Raw genomic sequence first — 19,940 nt, forward strand, 5'->3', positions numbered from 1 at the left:
ATCTTAGTTCCCAAGGTTGGTGGCGCATTGGATATGTAAGCGATGGTTGACATTTCTTACAATGCCAATGTCTAAGAGCGTTGGTGACCACTTACCATCAGGTGGCCCATATGCTCGTCCACCTTCCTATTCTATAAAAAAAAATATTTTGCAGCTACTAAACTACTTATCATATTTTTAATATATAAGTTGTATAGTTTGGTGTAGACAGTGTAGGGTGATATTAAATCCTATATAATGTACGTCCTGCTGATTACGTCAATAAAAAAAATCGAATAATTTCGCAGGCATTTAACATAATCTGAGTCGTCGTGCTTTTTTGTAGTTCGGTATAAGTTAAGATAATAAAAGATTACTTGTAATCATACTGAAATATCCTTGTAAATTATTATTAGCCACTGTTAAAATATGTATTTATATATAAAAAAATACCTATTGGTAAAAAAATAGGTACCAGTTAAGCTTCATCTGCCTGCTGTTAATTTTACCCTTCATGGGAAATCGTATGGTTGCCGCCGCATTATTCCTGTTCAACGCGTTGAGACATCTCCGCTCGTCAACTCGGAGATGCATGTCTGAGAGCTCTTGACTTTCGCACACCAGCCATAGGAGGCGTTCCAGAGATTCTGTTCCTTCCAACTGTACGGAGATTGTACAACATAACGCTTTCCGCGAAACATAGTAAGCATTAACAATATCGGGCTGTTATAATTAATATTTGTGTCTCCACGCGACGATTGTAGAGGAATTTTATATATAGGTACGTGTTAATGTAAAATAGCCTAATAATTCTAAATGTAAAAGGCGAAAGATTTATTCGTTTTGAAAGGAAACCAGAGTGAGTGGATGGGTTTGACATACCGCAAGGATAAAAACCCCGTTAAAAAAAAAGAAAAAAAAATTCTAAATGTGTTAGGAATAAGAAATTAAAAACCTTCATAATGAGTTTCATAGTTCCTAAATCTAAATAATATACAGACATGAGGCGACCGGCTTCCGTCGATTCAATGCAACTTGCTTCATCCATCGTTATTAGCCCAGCACTAGCCAAACCGTTCATTGCCTTTACACAGAGCTCTGAAAAATAATAAAAGTGCTTTGGTAGATACTGTGGTCAAAATTCTGGAAATTTTCTTGTCAATTGAAATTGTTTTCTGAGTGATTACCCCGTGCTCGTTAGTAATCCTATTATGAAACATCAATACTTTGTATTACTGTGTTTCAGTTTGAAGGGTAAGTAAGCCAGACTCATAACCCTGGAGACATAACCAAAAGATGGAATATGATATTTAAATATATATTTAACTTAAACAATGCGTGAGGCGCTTAGTTACATATTCATGACTATATCAAAAGGTAGCTAGCGATGAAAAACTTAATATATCTGGTATAAAACACTTCGCTCAATCATAACGAATTTTATTTAGTATGGGTAATAATAGTTAAGAGAAGATCAAACCGGCGATCTTCACATTACTAGGTGACCCGTATACCGTTGAGCTATCGAGATAAAGGATTATAGCTAATTAAATGCAGACAATTATTCATGGACTTTAAAGTAGATACACGATTACATCGTGAATATTTATTTCTATTATAACTGCGTAGCTATTTTCAGATTTGGTTTATAACTCTGCTGTGCTATTTTGTAAGGACACGTCATTACTAACGAATGAAATGTTGATAATCGAAATGTACGGTGATATACTATTTCGATAATAATAATATCCTGGGAAATTTTTCACACACGACCATCTGATCCCAAATTAAGCTTGTACAAAGCTTATGCTATGGAAACCAGACAACTGATATACTACATTTACTACTTTTCTTTTGTAAATACATACTTATATAGAAAATTACACCCAGACTCAAGACAAACAGACATGTTCATGCACACAAATGTCTGTCCTGGGTGGGAATCGAACCCACAACCTTCGGCGTGAAAAGGCAAGTATCTACCAACCACGGTAACCGGCTCGTCGATGCGTGTACTTTTGAAATCTTATAATGATTATGGTCAATATCGCATATCAATTGATGACATTTCACGTCCGTTTTCGAATTTTGACGTCATAAATGTTATCTAGATTATTGAATCGATGTTCTTACATATCATTAACCTTGTTCTTACCAACGTGTTTGGCTTGAGCCATGACTAAAAAAAACTGCGTTTAAATTATTTTTCTCGCTACACTTAACAGCCGTAAACGGAGAAAATAATTAATTATTCAAACGTCGCATGTAGGATGTACATACGACGCTTTATTTTATTTAACTACATTAATTAATGTAGGGATTCTGTGAATATCTTTCGTCCACTGTTTATGCTAATTTAGAGATGAGACGCTTAATCGTCGTACTTGACTTTTTTATAAATAAACATGCACTCATTTGGCGCAACGATGACATTTCTAACATTAATGGGTTAAGGGCATGCAACAGGCAGACTGATGGTCTACAAAATATTCTATAAACATTTATAAGCGTAAGCGTTTTTTTTTAAAGGAAAATAATGTAACTAATAATATAATAATAGGAAACCTGTTTTATTACCAAAGATTGTCTATACACGCATGAGCCTATAGGATTATTTACCATTCTTCTTCTTTCCTATATATCTATTTGAAACGAAACACATTGATACATTGTTATTTATTAGTAACTAGTAAAATTTCCTTAAAATTTTAATAAACAAAATCACAAAAAATGATTCGCTATGTCTTAACTAACCAATTAAGTCATCGTCGGAATAATAAACCAATTTAAAAATTTTTGAATAGCAAAAAATATATTGATTGCTTGTTATATGTTCTTAGAACATGATATTTATACCATATATTATACCTACTCAGACTGATAACTATTAAAAGGAGAAAAAAATGAGACAATAAACCTCCATGTAGGTACGGATTATTTTATTACTATTTTCAAACGCGTCTGCTTTTATTTTAAGTCGTCTTTAATACAAATAAAATAACGTCAACTTGCCGCGTCGGTCTGAGTATCCTAAGTTTTAAAACTGCTAGAACACTTTCATCATTAATCCAATACTTTTTAGTTGAAATTTATACAAAGATACGACAATTTTAACATTTTAGTAGAAGAAACAACAATGATGTCTATACAGAGACAAATTTGATATAAAAGTTTTCGTGCATTCATTTGTGGCTAACTTTAACTAAATCATAACAATTAACATTTCTTACTAATTTAATATTTCACTAAATGGGATTAAGTATAGTCCTAGATAGTATATACCTTCGTATACAGTAACAGCCTGTTAATGTCCCACTGCTGGGCTAAGGCCTCCTCTCCCTTTTGAGGAGAAGGTTTGGAGCTTATTCCACCACGCTGCTCCAATGCGGGTTGGTAGAATACACATGTGGCAGAATTTCAATGAAATTAGACACATGCAGGTTTCCTCACGATGTTTTCCTTCACCGTTAAGCACGAGATGAATTATAAACACAAATTAAGCACATGAAAATTCAGTGGTGCTTGCCCGGGTTTGAACCCACGATCATCGGTTAAGATTCACGCGTTCTTACCACTAGGCCATCTCATCACTCGTATACAACACATGTTAATTTACAAACAAAAGTTAATAAATAATCTAGACGAGTTCTACATTTTACACTATGTTATTTCAATAAATATTTTAAAAAATACAACGGATTTTATCATTGTGATAGCTTACGTGGGGTGTTACATTAGAATTCGCAAGCGATTCTGTACATCCCACTATGGAGTTAATTGCGATTGTTTTTAAAGGGTAATCGAGTCCAAAGTCCCGCAACACTTGGCCTATATCTCATAAAGCATTTCAGTGTGATCATTTTAAATGAACATAATAAATAATATCGAGTTAATCTGGGTGCGTTACTAGTGAAGTATAAATTGCGTGCATCTTATTGCAAGGAGCGACGTGTGCTCAAGACTCATCCATCACGATCCGGAACTACCTACTTAGCGAGGCCATAAACGTCAGGGTGATGGTCTTTATAAGATTTTTATGTACATATTGTTTTGATTAACCATATAAAATTTTATTACTATAATTTTAAATTAAATTCTACTGTAAATAAACAAGTGTTTATGATACGTGATGTCATTTAATAACGATTGATCTTTTCGTGCTACGACACTTCGGTATTTATTACATTCGTTTTTAAGTAATCCGAAACTGTAATTAGTAATCATTAACAATTATAATGAAATATTAAAATGTCTAAATGATTGATGTGTTATGACGGTAATATATGACTTGTATAAATTTTATAGCTCGTGTCTTTTTTCAAAATATATTATTTTTAATGTAAGCATTACGAATTACCCATTTAAAAAAATAAACTTTCATATATAAATAATGATTATTTTTCTTTCAAAATTGAAAGCAGTGGACTGTTACATGGACATGGTGAGGCTTTTGCAGGAAACGAACATTGAAGATTTTACGAAGTGTAACAAATATTATGTTTTATGCCCTAAAATATATTAAGAAAACCATTATTACTCTTTACTATCTTAAAATTTGTATAAATACTAGCATTTAGAATATAAAATATGAATCAAAGATATAATCTTGAGTACACTCACACACGTGTAAATTCAATAAATCGTCAATAACATTTGTGATGAAAAATATTTTTATAATAAAAACACATCCTCAAGCCAACAGCAGCTGCCTCACATTAATTTCAAGTTCATATAATGCCTATTATCACGTTAAAGTAATAATACGAATCTCATCTATTACAATGTTTTAGTAAATAAATTACATTTATAAGTTTCCTTATATATTTTCGAATGTGTAAATAATTTAGTAAATTAATCATGCTTAATAATTAAGTTAATAAACACTTCAAGGTTTTAAAAAAAGTTAGAGTGTACTTGAACAGTTATGGATTTTTCCAAGTTGATAACGAATACCTTACCTTCGATTTTCTTAGAAATTTGGTGCGCAGGCGCAGCTTGCGGAAGACCCAGGTATCTCCTCGGATCGCGCGCGGCCCGCACGCTAAGGAACGTCGAGTTGAGCCATTGCACACACTGAGCGACGTCGCCTACAGTACCTAGCGCTGCCTCACTATTGAGATTCTCAGCTAAACGCTTGTGCAAGTAGCTTTGAAGAGGCTCGCTTCCACCAACTAAAGCTTGATACCTGGCCTGTACACAATAAAAAAATAACAATAAAATTATTCTTAAACTCTAATGTATTATCTTATATATCGATGGAATCTGATTATTTTAAAAATATATTACAATTAATTGCACATTTAACAGTGTAGCCACAGTATATCTAGTCTCGTTACATATATTTTCATATTATAATGACATACTAACGACAGCGTCAAGTTACTGTCATTTGAAATCGTTAAAATTTGTATTTTGTTAGAATTACCTTAAAGAGTTTTTGTAAACATTTACTTATACCATGGGTTTATCAAAAGAGGAGAAGAAAGCTAACAAAGAGGCTAAAAGGTTAGAAAAATTAAAAGCAGAAAATGAGGCACGAAAAGCGTTAAAACGTGAAGAACTCGAACGGGAGATAGCAGCACAGGCTCGAAAACGTGGCGAGTTAGACAAGACCTGGCGCGAAATGATGCTCAAAATAAAAGAACCAATATTCAAGCAAGATATTGAAGTATTGTGGCATACATTCGAAAGAGCATTTGACAAAAAAGATTACTTAATTAGGTACATTATGCAGTTGATGGATGTAGCTGATGATCAGTTTCAGCGAACCGTAGCTAGCTTTTGTGACACGATAGACACGATGATCAATAAATTCCTTTCAGAGTTAGACGAGTTAACAAAATATAACGACATAAGAACGTCTAACATTCTTAAAGCTGGTGAAGATGAAGCTTCAGGTATAGCCACTGATCATAATGCAGCAGAGACTCATGTTCAGCTTTTACTTTTTCATGGACGTACAACAGCGGATTCTATGGCTTGGACTACTAGGGGGGAAAATTTAGTTAAGGAAGATGAAGAGCGAATTAAATATGCAAATGAGCGAGTAAATTTGCGTTCTTACCTCGAAAACACTTACAATTCCACTTGGGACGAATATAAAACTGTATTAAAGTCTTATGTCGTAGAAACAGCTGAAAATCAAAAACAAGTACGTAAGTTGCGAAGGAAAGAAAATCTAATGGCTGACATAATTGCATCTCAGGCCAAAAAAATTGCGAACAGTGACGGTTTGCTGAAACGTCTTCGATCTGAATTAGCGGCATATGAATCGGGTACTAAGCAAGCAGTGTTCCGAGATCGCCGTGATCGCCATCGGGCGGCTTTTTTTAGATTGAAAAAAACCTTGGCAGGTGGTTGTGCTGTTGATTCAAATCAAATGGCTGAATTAGTTAAACAGTCCGATATAGCGCTAGAATGGCTTGAAGGTGCTTACAAAAAAGGCGAAAAAATATTACGTATGGCTGCCCTATGTAGGAAATTTGAAACACAACGGGAAAAAGTAATGCCTTTTGGTTCCAACCAGCCGTATTCACCAACAGAAACGAAAATAAGCTTACGACAGCAACATTCAAATGATTCATTGGTCGCAAATGCCATGTCGTCTACCGGAGGACTAACGCGAAAATGGCAGAAAATATCTAATGCCGAGCTATCGAGGAGGGCTTTGATTCGCGAAAAGATGTTTTTGGTACAAGAAAACGCTTTAATTGTACAAAAAATACAACAATATCAGGAGTCAAACATGATACCCGAAACTCGCAAATGCCCTTGTGATCCAGGAAAAGCAGGAGCTGCTAACCACCCTGTAGCTATAGATGGTGTATTGGAAGTACATAAATACCGACAATTTTAATTTTTTTTTTATGTACTTATAATTATATTTTTATTATAGATATAAAAAACCACTTAAGAACAGTAGTTTTATATTTATGTAAACATAACGAAATATAACTAATTTCACTGTTCCTGGGAATCCTCAAAGACTTTTAAATAAATTTTGTCACATCAAGGCAAGCGGCGTGAGCGTTGCATGTTGCAATAACATAAGGTATAATACACAACACAAGGCGCAAACGATGCCACTTTGACCTTACCTACTTCTAAACTTGTGGAACACGACACGACTAAGGAGCGTTTATTTTTAATATAAAAATAAAGATGTATACGTTTTTAATGCTTTTTATGATGTTCTTTAGAAGTATACCAAAGTAATCATTCAAGTCCAAAATGTTTTTGAGAAGATATGAAAATATTGCATAGAGAAAATGTTTAAAAGTATCTAACAGTAGCTCGTCAGTGCTTATACATTGTACCAATCCAAAATGTCAATCATTACAGGTATTCAAGATTGGGTGCTTCTTTCTATATTAGTATAAAAATAATATTATTAACTTATTAACAATTTGATTGTGCAAATTTGCAATTGTAAACAATAAAATGCTTAAATTAATAAGAAGAGTTTTTGCGCATTTTATTTAAAATGGATATTTATAATTAAAACCTAATTTTTGAATTGTTTTAAGACAAAGGCCAATTAATCGTAAGCATGTTTCAAATTGTAGTTGAATAACTAATAAATATAATTATTTACATACCAATTACAAATTAACTTTTTAAAGCTGGATGCGTTTTAAAAAAGCAGTATTTTCTGTTAAGGAGTTTCTTTCATTTATAATTTATGCTTAAGACAAGATTACAATGTATTATATAACAGTAGTTACAAGATCAGAGTGATGGATATCAAAGTTAATATAGTTTTACGAAATCCTAAGCATAAATTACAATTAATTTGAAATCTGATAAGTACATATGAAACAACCGTTTTTTTTTAGGATTTAGTCACAAAAACATTATTATTTGATATTTAAGACTGAAAATTCATTAATGTTTCCTTGGCATGTAATTAGATATAAAAAAAATATGACGACGATTGAACGTTGAATGAATGAATTAAATCGAAAATCTGTACAGGTATTATTTTGAACAATAAAATTACCACTCACCATCGATCGCACACTCAATACATCAATAAACGCACAACAAGAATATAAATTTTATAGATTTAGTTTCGAAAAATAATCACTGGAGAGTCGTGAGCTCTAAAAATATTTTTTCAATCAATAAATAAAGTTAACCCGCCCTGACTTTGCACAGGTATATATTTTATATTTATACTAAAGCCTCGATATTTGTTTTAAGTAGTCTTAGTAAATATTATAAACAGTTTCCAACGGGTCATTTTTTAATTTAGGAATGCAATATGGTGGTATGGTTTATTTCTATCGCCAGTAATGCTGTTTGTTACATGTAAATAAGTTGAGCGTCATACTGGTCACTAATACTAACTTTTTATTCATAAAAGTATATTATACTGGTGGTAGAGCTTTGTGCAAGCTGTGGGTAGGTACCACCCACTCATCAGATATTCTACCGCAAAACAGCAGTACTTGGTATTGCTGTATTCCGGTTTGAAGGGTGAGAGAGCCAGTGTAATTACAGGCACAAGGGACTTAAAATCTTAGTCTCCAAGGTTGGTGGCGCATTGGCGATGTAAGCGATGATTAACATTTCTTACAATGCCAATGTCTATGGGCGTTGGTGACCACTCACCATCATGTGGCCTATATGATCGTCCGCCTACTACTTATTCTAAAAAAAATAATATCATAATGTCAAAGTTCTATATTAACCTGATAAGTATTTTAAAAATTTGAATAATTAATTAATTTGTTTAAAGACTCCGTTTATTTATTTACATAAATATACAGAAGAACGAAAAAATGTTAAAAATCAAAACGAGTCCTTTGAGTATTAGGTACTTGTCCCTTAGTCGCAATGGCCACACAGACTTGAAAAATTTCCGCCCCAAAATAAAATTCCTTTTTATAAAAAGATAGATGTTTCTGATAAATGTGTCACAAGTCATGTTGATCGCTTTCACCAGGTCTGTGGTGAAGATAGTCCAACAAGGAAGGACGCCCCAGAAATGAAACACAATGAACTGCATTATTATGAATGAACTCTCAGAATGTTTTATGAAACTAAGATTAATTTGTTTTCACTCATTTAAAGGGAAGATTTGCGCCACACGCGCGGAAAATTATTAGCTTTATCACGACTCGCTTTGTAATGAGCTTTAGAATTATTGTAGAGGTAATTTCGTTCGTAATTCGACTTTTGTATCAAATTATGTTTGTTGTTTTACGTTACGCATATTTGTATGGTTTATTTTAGCAGTATTATGTAGTGATTATATATTTTTACGTGAGCAAAATCTAACAAAATATTGTAAATTTTGAAATATTATAAAAGATTTGTACAATTAATAAATGTTGCTCATAAATATAATATAAATGTAATAATTAAGATTTATATTGAATCAAGAAACGGAAAGAAATATAAGATTATAAAACAGAATTGCAAGCATAACAGTAATAATTTAACATAACATTATAATCTTATAAACAACGCAACATTTACAGGTAAGTATCACTCGAAATATCTAAAACGTGTTTAAATCAAATCAAAACACTTTATTCAACATAGAAGCATTAGATACACTTACTTATTGATAGTCAAATTAGAAACTATCATCGGCTTTTTTTGTTTATCATGTATGGTATACTAATATTCAGTATAAAAAATAGCCAGGAGGCGATAAATTCACTTACTGTATTGTAACCTTTTGCAAAAAAGCGTTTCTTTACGTTATTTTTTAAATTTAACAACTAAATATGTACGTAAGTCTATAAGTATTATGTAACTGACAGCAGTATTATTGGATATTAATAGGAAAATATTTTAAAGTTTAATGTGTATGGACGATCATATTCTTAAATATTCAATAGGAATATTCGTCATGGTATAAAGATATGTCAGACCATACAAGTTTTTAATCGTTGGTTACATTTCATAGAAGTTGATTATTTAATTGGTAACGATTATACGATTTTCCAACAACAGATCTCATCAAGTCTCATATTTAGGGGTTCATGGCCGTGAAATTGATTGGTAACCAAAATGATGGACGTATAATATTATGAAATGTGTCCAATAACACAATAACTATAATCACAGAAATGGCTGTCACGAACGTAGCTTCTAATATACTTGCGTTTATCATTTTGTGTCAATGTAACTACTTTTTTTCAAACAAGATAGTTTAACAATAATACCCGTACAAATTTCAATGACCTTCGTTGAACGTTAAAATGGCCTTTCAAAAATAAAGTTTTTTTATTGGTAGCAGGCTGGCAAATGGGTCACCATGCAAATAGCAAATGCAACCCCCATAGAAATTAGTATTTTATGAAATATTAACCACAGAGATGAAAGATGATACCCCGTGCCTGTAATTACACTGGCTCACTCACCCTTCCAATCGCACTTACAAAGAATGTAAACAAAACAAGAGTGCTTTTTAATTTTATTGTTGTAACGATTTAATAAAAATGCTAGTAAATACTAATAATTCGGAATGTAATATAAAATTTGATACCATCAAATGTCTGATGATGGAGCCATGATGTGGACAATAAAACTCTTCAATGTCTTCTAGAACCTAAGTCTCGAGTTTGAGCTCATTTCGTTTTCGCAGTTTATACATATACATTGCCTTAGTTCTTTTGAAAATGTGATTATTTATTTTCTCTTTATTGACTCCTTCACTGATAAACATTGAGACTGCAAAGTATAAACTATATCTACACTGACTTTGAAATGTTAAGAGTATATCCCTCGTAACATTCCTCTTATTACATAGACTTACTTCAAGCAAGAATACAGCCATACAAAATATTGATTATGGTAGCTTTAGTGATGAGTGTGCGGACCTACCCATTTGGACCTGCACAAAGGCTCCATATATATAAATATATATACATAATATTAATTACTTGGAAGACAACACAACCTCACGTAGATAACACATTTATCTTTTTTATTGATTAAAAATATTTATTTTTATGAAACCGTTTTATTACTAGTACACTGTGCTTAAAGAAAATCCTTTTTAGTTTATTTTTCTATTTTATTTTACATTTTTCAATTAATATATTTAAAACATATAATGTCGTTAGATAAACGCGACAGCGATATAGTACGTTCGGTATTAGTGATACATGTGTGGAGATTTTGCCACGTTATGAAGATATTGCAGCATCTTCTCGATGCCTGGGAAGCTGCAGGGTGAGTATATAAATGCAAACGAGGTAGGGGTGCGACATCAGTCGACTTCAAGCACGCTTAAGGCACTATCGTCTCAGTCATATTTTATTTAGTGTTTGTGTGTGCTTTTGAGTATATACGGTAAGTTTATGTTTTGATAAAATAAATATTTTTTAAAGTCAATAAATTAATATTGTTCTACTAACAAGAATAAATACAATTATGTGTAATGTTACATAGAACTCTGACCTTGTACTTAGATTAATTTCCCACCGAAAAATACATGTGTGGGAATATTTTTCGTTTCTGTTATTTTTCATATAATTTTTTTATTGAAATTCAAACTTAGTAAAAGGAGCAAAGATGCAACATCTTATTCTTTATCATTATGATGTATTTCGAGCAAGTTACTTATTTATTACATTATATTAATAACAAGTCATATTAACTTTGTTGTATCCATAATTTCTTAACTTGTACTATTTATGTATTATGATGAAATTGATTAGTATCGATTTTCACTTCAAATTTCATTCCATGGTTTGAATATATATTCACAAAACAATAAATATATAGTAACATTCACACTGTTTAGTAAATTCTTCTAACTTACAAAAAAAAACACAAGGAATGAACTATAGGATCAATTTATGAAAATAATTTACGAAAGATTTGGGAAGTATAAATACAAACATATTCGCTTTGGATACTTGATATATTAACGATCGTAATCATGTTGTTTTTATTGCTATATTGAGATAGCTATCCATTGCTTAAATCATTAAGCCAATTGTTCGTTCCTGTGTATTAGCAAAAAGGTGTGAATGTAGGTCATTATAACGAGATCAGAAGTGTCGCATTTATGCCATTGAAATGTGTGATAAAAACTTTAACACTGAAATTTTACAGCCTATTGTTTATCACTAGAGTTATTTTAGTACTGAGTAGCAATTATTTTGGAATATTTATCGTATTTTCAGTGAAGCATCTTCTTTTCTTTAACGTTAAAGACGAATGTTATTTCAAACAAAGTAGTTATTCGAGGCAAATACTTTTTACGCTTCGGTAACTTGTGAACCGCAGTTATACGCGTAAGAGCATAGCAACTATCATTTTGACGCGTACAAGTCATCAACAATCAAATGCATATATATTTATATTTACTTGAAAATTTAGATAAGTTGTTTCACAAAAATAAAAAAAGACTATAAATAACATTAAAAAAATATTTATAACATGGTAATTTTCAATTTGTTCAAGTCCATAATAAAGAAATAAATATACCTAGATATGTAGTTAAAATATCAATAAATTCGTATTTATTTTATTGAAAAATCACGAAACTTCATTATATCAATCGAAATAAAAACTAAATTAAGACTTAAGTATAGATATATCTGACATTCATTGTTAAAAAAAAAAAAATTGTAGAAACAATTATTCGAGTTCTCCTATCGTGGCTCTAAGAAAAACCACTTTATAATTAGCTTCGCAATCACATGTCTGCAACGATATTGAGACAAAGATAATTTTCCCGTAGGAATCGATCACGCAAGGCCGAACAAAAGTCAATTATTATTGACATACCGGATTTTTTATGCAGATTGCGACCTCAAACACTTGTTAATGTCTAATTAGTTGCAGTTTAAATAATCGTGTCGTTAAGACGTTGCAATGTTATTTTTTAAAAACAATTATCAGATACGACTGGAATCCTAACTATTTTACTTTGATAGTACTATATCGGAAACTTTAATATAAGTGGCAATTAAAATTGTACAAAGTTTTAACTGTATCAAATCGAACGAAGCGCGAGTCCATATAAACAAAAATAAGTATTAGTAATATTGAATACTCTGTTCATTTTTAAATAGGATATTTTACAATCACGATCTATTTTTTTGTTATAAACAGTATTGTCTGTTACAGGCTTACAGCAAATATAATTAGATTCACTAGAAGATTGAAGTATTATCAAAAGAATTAATAAATTATTATCCTTTTTTTATAAAGGGATACCCGTTTTTTCTGATATTCTTATTTGCTTTTGTTAGGACTGGCGACAGAAACAATCTAAGTGGTTAGAATCGAACCTGCGACTTTTACATAGCTAGGCGTCTCGTAAATAGTATGCTTTGACATTATATGACATTATATAATGATATACCTGTGTATATTTATTATAACGTGATATTATGACGGATATTAACTGAAATATTAATAATATTAAATACTAAAGCTTTTATTGAGTAACAAAACACATTCTTTTAATATTCATACCTACTCACATATGTAATTCCATGAATTACATTGTTTAATTCATAAAAGATTCCAAGTTAATTTTATTGGTACTAATTGTATATGATATTGCTCAAACGACCTATTTAATTTACACGAAGTAATGTATGTTGCTTTACATGCAATGATATCCACAATATGTATTATATTTCATATAATAATATTCCGCAATAATTATCCAACCATGCTGTCGTGTGTCAATATCTATAAATAAACATATCAACACTATCGTTTTTATAAAAAAATATAATGTCATTAATAAGAGAATAATAAATCGTTGGAAGCATCCGGCTATTACTATTAATACATAAAGAACTATTAAGAAAATCCCCAGTTGCTCCATAACATTTAAGAGAAAGATTTATTATTATTTATAACTATTTCTTCCACTGCTGGGCTAAGGTCTCCTCTCCCTTTTTGAGGAGAAGGATTGGAGCTTATTCCACCACGCTGCTCCAATGCGGGTTAGTGGAATACACATGTAGCAGAATTTCGGAGAAATTAGACACATGCAGGTTTTCACACGATGTTTTCCGTCACCGAAAAGCACGAGATGAATTATAATCACAAATATTTAGAAGCCGACTTAGATCTTAGACCAGCAGTAGGATATTACAGGCTGTTACTGTATAACTATTTAACTTTCAAAGACATTAAATATATGTATGCTGTTGGGAATTAAAAATACAAACATGTTAAATGTATATACGTCTGTTTCGTTTCTTTTGCACATAGTGCGCTAGTAAATATACGTAAGAAGTAATATAAAAAAACATTAAATAATATATAGTAGCTACTTTGTCTTAGATAATAATACTTACCCGAGGCCAATTATACCGGAGCCAAACTATAAAGGTTGGTTGGTTTAACATTATAATAGTCGAATGAAAAATTCAATATCATTTACACGTAGGCCTACGAGGCTTTCTTCTTTTTGTGCTACAAATCGTTCTAAATTTAAATGCACTGGCTTAATCGATGGCGGGAGGACAATCTAATGTAGTGGATTGTCTCTATTTAAACGAAGCAACTGTTGGATTGGCTTAGTGAATTGGCTTGGCTATTGGCCTCGTGTAAATGCACCATTAAAGGATTTCCGTGAAGTAGGAAACTATCTAACAATTTCCGATATCCACACGAACAATTTATTTCTTTCTTTGCCATCATACCCTACCATACTCTACCATCCTCAAACTCCAACCTACCTAAAGGAGCGGTTTACCTTCCTTGGCTCTCATACACCAATCATTTTGCGCCTTGAGCAAGACAATAAATTGCTAATCCCTTTGAGTTATACTAAAATACACAGCAATTTGCCTTTAGGGTTAAAGCAGTCAAAATTCCTTGCCTCGAGAAATTCGTCAAGCTGAATCCGTACATATTTTTAAGAGTTGTTTGCATAGTTTGTTTATCAATATAACTATAGCATGTTGTATTATTATATGTATATGGTTATTTATTTCTTATATAAGTGTATATGTATGTATAAGTGTATAAGTATATATATAAGAGTATGTATGTTGTTATAGTATGTATGTTGTAATAGATAAGATTTTTAAAACGATCCATTTTAAAAATTGACAAAATTTATTCGCAGATGACGTCAGTACAATGGTTAGCATGTGCGCTCGTGTTGGTGTGTGTAAGCGTACACGTATCATCTGCGCCTGCGCCTGCACCCGCGCCGCAAGAGGAGAATTATCCACCAATGCCGGTTAGCATCTAATCAAATAGCTTTTTTACATGACATACTTTTGCAAATAACATTATTTATACCTACGTAATTAAGTAATAAAAATTTTATACACAACGTTTTAACAAATTAACGTAATCGATCGACTCCCAAAGTCCTAAGCTACAATTAACAGGCTTACCCATTCATAGCGCACTAATCTTGTACCTCGAACTGCTATCAGAGGCATCTCAGGCATTATGCTAACGATGTGAACTTGCGACTGAGTACCCTAATTAAACACTATTGCGTCCAACCGCCTTTGTGCGCGCTCTCTGAGTATATCTAATCTTTATCATTAGTAACATTAAACAATAAAGAATTCAATTCAATAGCATTGTTTTTAAAACGAATATAAATTTTATTTATTTTATACATCAAATAACTAGACATGATTGTCACTCCAACTTTTATGAATCTGAAATTTTAATGCGCGTAAGTTTTTTGTAACTCTTATTTCGTAAACGGTACTTCGTTTATATCTATTGACAGTATTGCTATTACTGTATTGGTTATATTATAGTTTTTTTAATTAAACGATATTTATGATATTTTAATGAACTTATATAGGACACGTCATTAATATATACACTAAATTATTTCCACAAGTTATCAATTGTCATATAATATCATCATTAAAATCGGTGTCTGAATACAATAACGGAGATCATATAAATATAATGATAAATTGTTTTTTTAGTATGAATATAAATATGATGTAGAAGATCAAGAAAAATTGCTATACTTTGGAGCGAACGAGGCTGGGGATGCGCAAGGCAAGGTCATCGGTGGCTACCGAGTTCTGCTACCTGACGGTCGTCTCATGAGCGTGGAATACACAGTAGAGGGCGATAGTGGTTTCGTCCCAAGGATCAAGTTCGAGGAAAACGCTAATCCATTCGGTAAAAGGAAGTAAGTCATAAGACTTAAAGAAAAATGCGTGAATGAAAACTTATGAACCAACTGTAAATGTTTGAAATTTAAATTATATAGTGTTTTATAACTCAGCATGTACAAATTTGTGAGAATTTACTTATGGGACATTCGTTGCCATAGTTTTGTGTTCAAATAATTCAATATTAACAAAATATTTGATAATATGTTAGGATCATTAGGTATCTATAGTTGAAAACTGTCTCAAAATATTATGTATTGCTTTTTATTTATTGTTGTAAAGTACAAAATTCGAATCAAATTTGTGATAATTTTAAGTTATCTGAAAATTTCTTAAACTGTTTTTCTTAAATATGTAAATAAGCGGTTTCAATGTTTTGATAAGCTTAATTTTGTTCGAATAAGCTTCCAGATTGTTCTGCTGTTAAAGGTGTTTTTGTAATATTATACAAAATATTACAAAAACACCTTTGTCAAAATGTTGTCAGGCAAAGTTACCAATTCTGTGATTATAATAAATATTATCATAACGATAAGACCGTTTATAACTAAAATTTTGTAAGGTTTCATCACAAACGCCTTTTGTGTGTACATAGTTAAATCGTTTTTTGTTTAGCACAGACCGATTTCCTTTTTTTACGTTCTAGTTTAAATATTCTTATTTTATGTAAGTTTTTAAGAAATAAACATTTTTGATACAAAACCACTGGGTTTCTTTATCTTTATTTTTGCTCTAAATTATTCGCGTTTTATAGGTTTTGGATAAGTACCTATAGCGTATAATTAGCGCTACTAATGTAAATACCACTGACTTTTTTCCCAGGCTATAGTCAATTATTTATATTTTTTTAATTATTATAATTATGAATAATTTTCTTAAACATTTTTTTTTGTAATCTAATACAAATAGATTTATTAATGTAAGCACATCTTAAAATTTCGCTCTTTTCTTATGGATCTTATCTTAGAATTGCTTTAAATGGTAAGGGTGAATCCATATGTTTGCGTATTTATAGATTTCCTCGCAATTACAATTGATCATTTTTTATGAGTAAGCATTATGCATGCGTTTACAAAAAAAATCTCAACTATGGAGGAAAATAACCACTCAACATATGTCATTCAATTAAAGGGATACACACCCAAGATATTCTAAAACTATTATGCAGTACATCAATATAACAAATCAAAATAACCTTACTAGTGAAGTTACTTCACCATCTTCTTAATGTACATGACGCTAAAATAAATTTCATATCTGCAGTCAAAGCGAATCAATTTTTAGGATTAAAAAAAAAACAAATTAATTGAATTAGCTTTAAAAAAGGGAATATTTCATCGGTTTCAAACATTCGGTATGCCAAGCAAGAAGAAATCGGCTAAAGACAAAAGTTTACGTATATACGTAATACATACAAACTTATGTCTAAGTATATGGGAACTAATACAGCAGTTGATAATCAAACTTGTTCCTTAAACTATTGCATAATAATATTCACAAAACAACATCCTATTTGAGGTGAATTATGATAATTATTTGAATACAACAAACACTCCCCAAATAATAGACGCAGAAAATGAGCTTAAAAGCGCCATACCCAGATTGTGTTATTATTTATAACGTACTTGTAATTATTTAAAAATAAGACATAAATTGAATTGAATAATACTTATAGATCAAAATTAGAAATTTTGATCTATAAGTATTACGACGTTTGATAAATTTAACTTTTTTATTTGTTTTTTTTTAGCAACTTACATAGTTTCGTACATACCATTGTTACAATAGTTATATAAAAACATATAAACGTAAAAACGCAAGTTTTCTTAAATAAAAATTCAAACGAACACAATTTCAGCGCTAAATATAATCATAATGACTTCCGCGGCCATTAAAATTGTTAATTAGTATGATTTTATTTTACATCTTGATGATTATGAATCACTTATTTATTGTTATAAGGAATAACGTACACCTGTCGACATAGATGTAAATACGGGGATCTCAAAATTCAACGATAATTTTAGGCCTGGATCGTAGCCTGTATCGTATCGTTGAATTTTGGAATACCTGTATAGAGGACCAGGGGTCTTAATATCAGCTCGGCGTTAAGATGTCGATATTGTTATACTTCCATTCCTTAGAGGGCACATACAATTGATAGCATGTGACTGATTGTAATACTCGAAATTAAAGAAATACCGCACCAATATTTGTGTCTGTTTAGTCCTTTTTTTATATTTGCCTAGAGGGCAAATGCAAACTCTACTCCACCTGTTGGTAAGTGGTAGTAGTATCGAAACGCGACAACGGTCAGTACTGTCGGGAAGACTGTTCTGAACTAGCCGCCTCGCAAGATGCCTTTTCACGCCTTGTTTGAAGGAGCCCGGGGAATAAGAGGAGGGGAACACGTGAGCTGGTAAGGAATTCCATTTTTTGGAAGTGCGACAAAGAAAGGAGTTGCCAAATTTCTTTGTGCGCGATGGAATTGATGTCGTGTAGACTTATGAAGGAAGGGGGAAGCAGGAATTATAACCTGTAAATGGCATAAGGATCCAAAGGTCAATTTGCAGTCAGAATAGTATTGCACTTATTTAAACTACTTTTAAAGACATTAATGTATTTATTTGTTTCCTAAAAAGTAGCAATAAAGATATAGAATAGGTATGGTCACAATAGCAATATCAGTCGCAGTGTAGTGTGTGATGGTAACGTAATTTTAGGTATCAATAACAACTATTTAAGCACTGTAAAGTAATACTTAACTTATAACCTGTAAATGGCCTAAGGCCTCTTTATGCGAGTTGGTGGATAGTACTGAATAGACATGTAGGTTTCCTCAAGAGTTTTTATTACACCACAACACGAATTACTAATTATAATGTTGTTTTTTCTATAGCAAGGGCCTAAGCTGTCAGATATACATATTTACAAATATGATATAATTTTTAATAAATGGCTCAATACCCCAAGACTCGGACACCACCAACTGCGCCAAAGGGCCAGTCTAGTTGAATTAATAATAATGTCCTCCAGATCGATTTCAGCCACGGCGGCCAATCTCAAGAGAGATTAGCCAACTACGCAGGAGATATTATAGAGCACAAGTGTGTGCGCAAACGCAGGTGCACTCTCTATTCCTTCACTCTTATAATCCGATGGGCCGGCAATCCAACACGACCGGAAAGAGTTCAGGCGCAGGACCAACGGCTTTACATGCTTTCCGAGGCACGGGAGTGTACACACTTCCAACTTCCAGACTCCGGGCTGCTACTGTGAATTTTCTGACAGAAAAACCCTATAACTTTTTATTGGCCCGACCTGGGAATTGAACCCAGGACCTCCGGGTCTGCGGCCTTACATCAAGCCACTAGACCAACGAGACAATCAATTATAAATGAAACACGAGAATTAAGTGGTGCTGGCCTTGATTTGAACATATCATCATATCATAGTTTAAGATTCACGCTCATCTCATTTTGAATACAGTGGTAATGCACAAACAAAGTTTTTTTTTTGTTTTAAATTGATATTTATATCACTCACCTTGTCTTGTAATCTAGTCATAATAACTGCGGTGGCCTCTGTGTCGTATTGCGGTCTGCCCGCGCGACCAACCATTTGCAAGATGGTGCTAATGCTGTACTCCTATAGGATTAGTTACTTTAAAATTTTAATGTAAATGGTCATATCTACGTGGAGACATTATTTTACAATGTTGCCATTGCATCGTCTCCGCAAGGACATAGACATTATTTTATTTACGACGTGCAATTATCGCTACAAAATTTTCAAGTTGATTGTGTCAAAGGCTAGAACTACAAAAGCTTATGTCTATTAAATCTGCCAAGCAAATAATACTTATTA

General features: G+C 32.0%; 1 protein-coding gene across 1 annotated transcript in view; it reads right to left on the minus strand.

The window, feature by feature from the left end:
• LOC126773942 (probable ATP-dependent DNA helicase HFM1) overlaps positions 1-19,940 on the minus strand; it is a 39,374-nt gene that overhangs the window by 7,312 nt on the left and 12,122 nt on the right. The window contains exons 12-15 of the mRNA XM_050495204.1: positions 19,620-19,721; positions 4,938-5,169; positions 935-1,077; positions 455-639 (exon numbers count right to left, since the gene is read on the minus strand). Coding sequence (XP_050351161.1) covers positions 455-639; positions 935-1,077; positions 4,938-5,169; positions 19,620-19,721 — 662 coding nt within the window. The remainder of the gene's footprint in view (positions 1-454; positions 640-934; positions 1,078-4,937; positions 5,170-19,619; positions 19,722-19,940) is intronic.

Source organism: Nymphalis io, chromosome 15 (genome assembly GCF_905147045.1).
Source record: "Nymphalis io chromosome 15, ilAglIoxx1.1, whole genome shotgun sequence".
NCBI classification, from domain to species: Eukaryota; Metazoa; Arthropoda; class Insecta; order Lepidoptera; family Nymphalidae; genus Nymphalis; species Nymphalis io.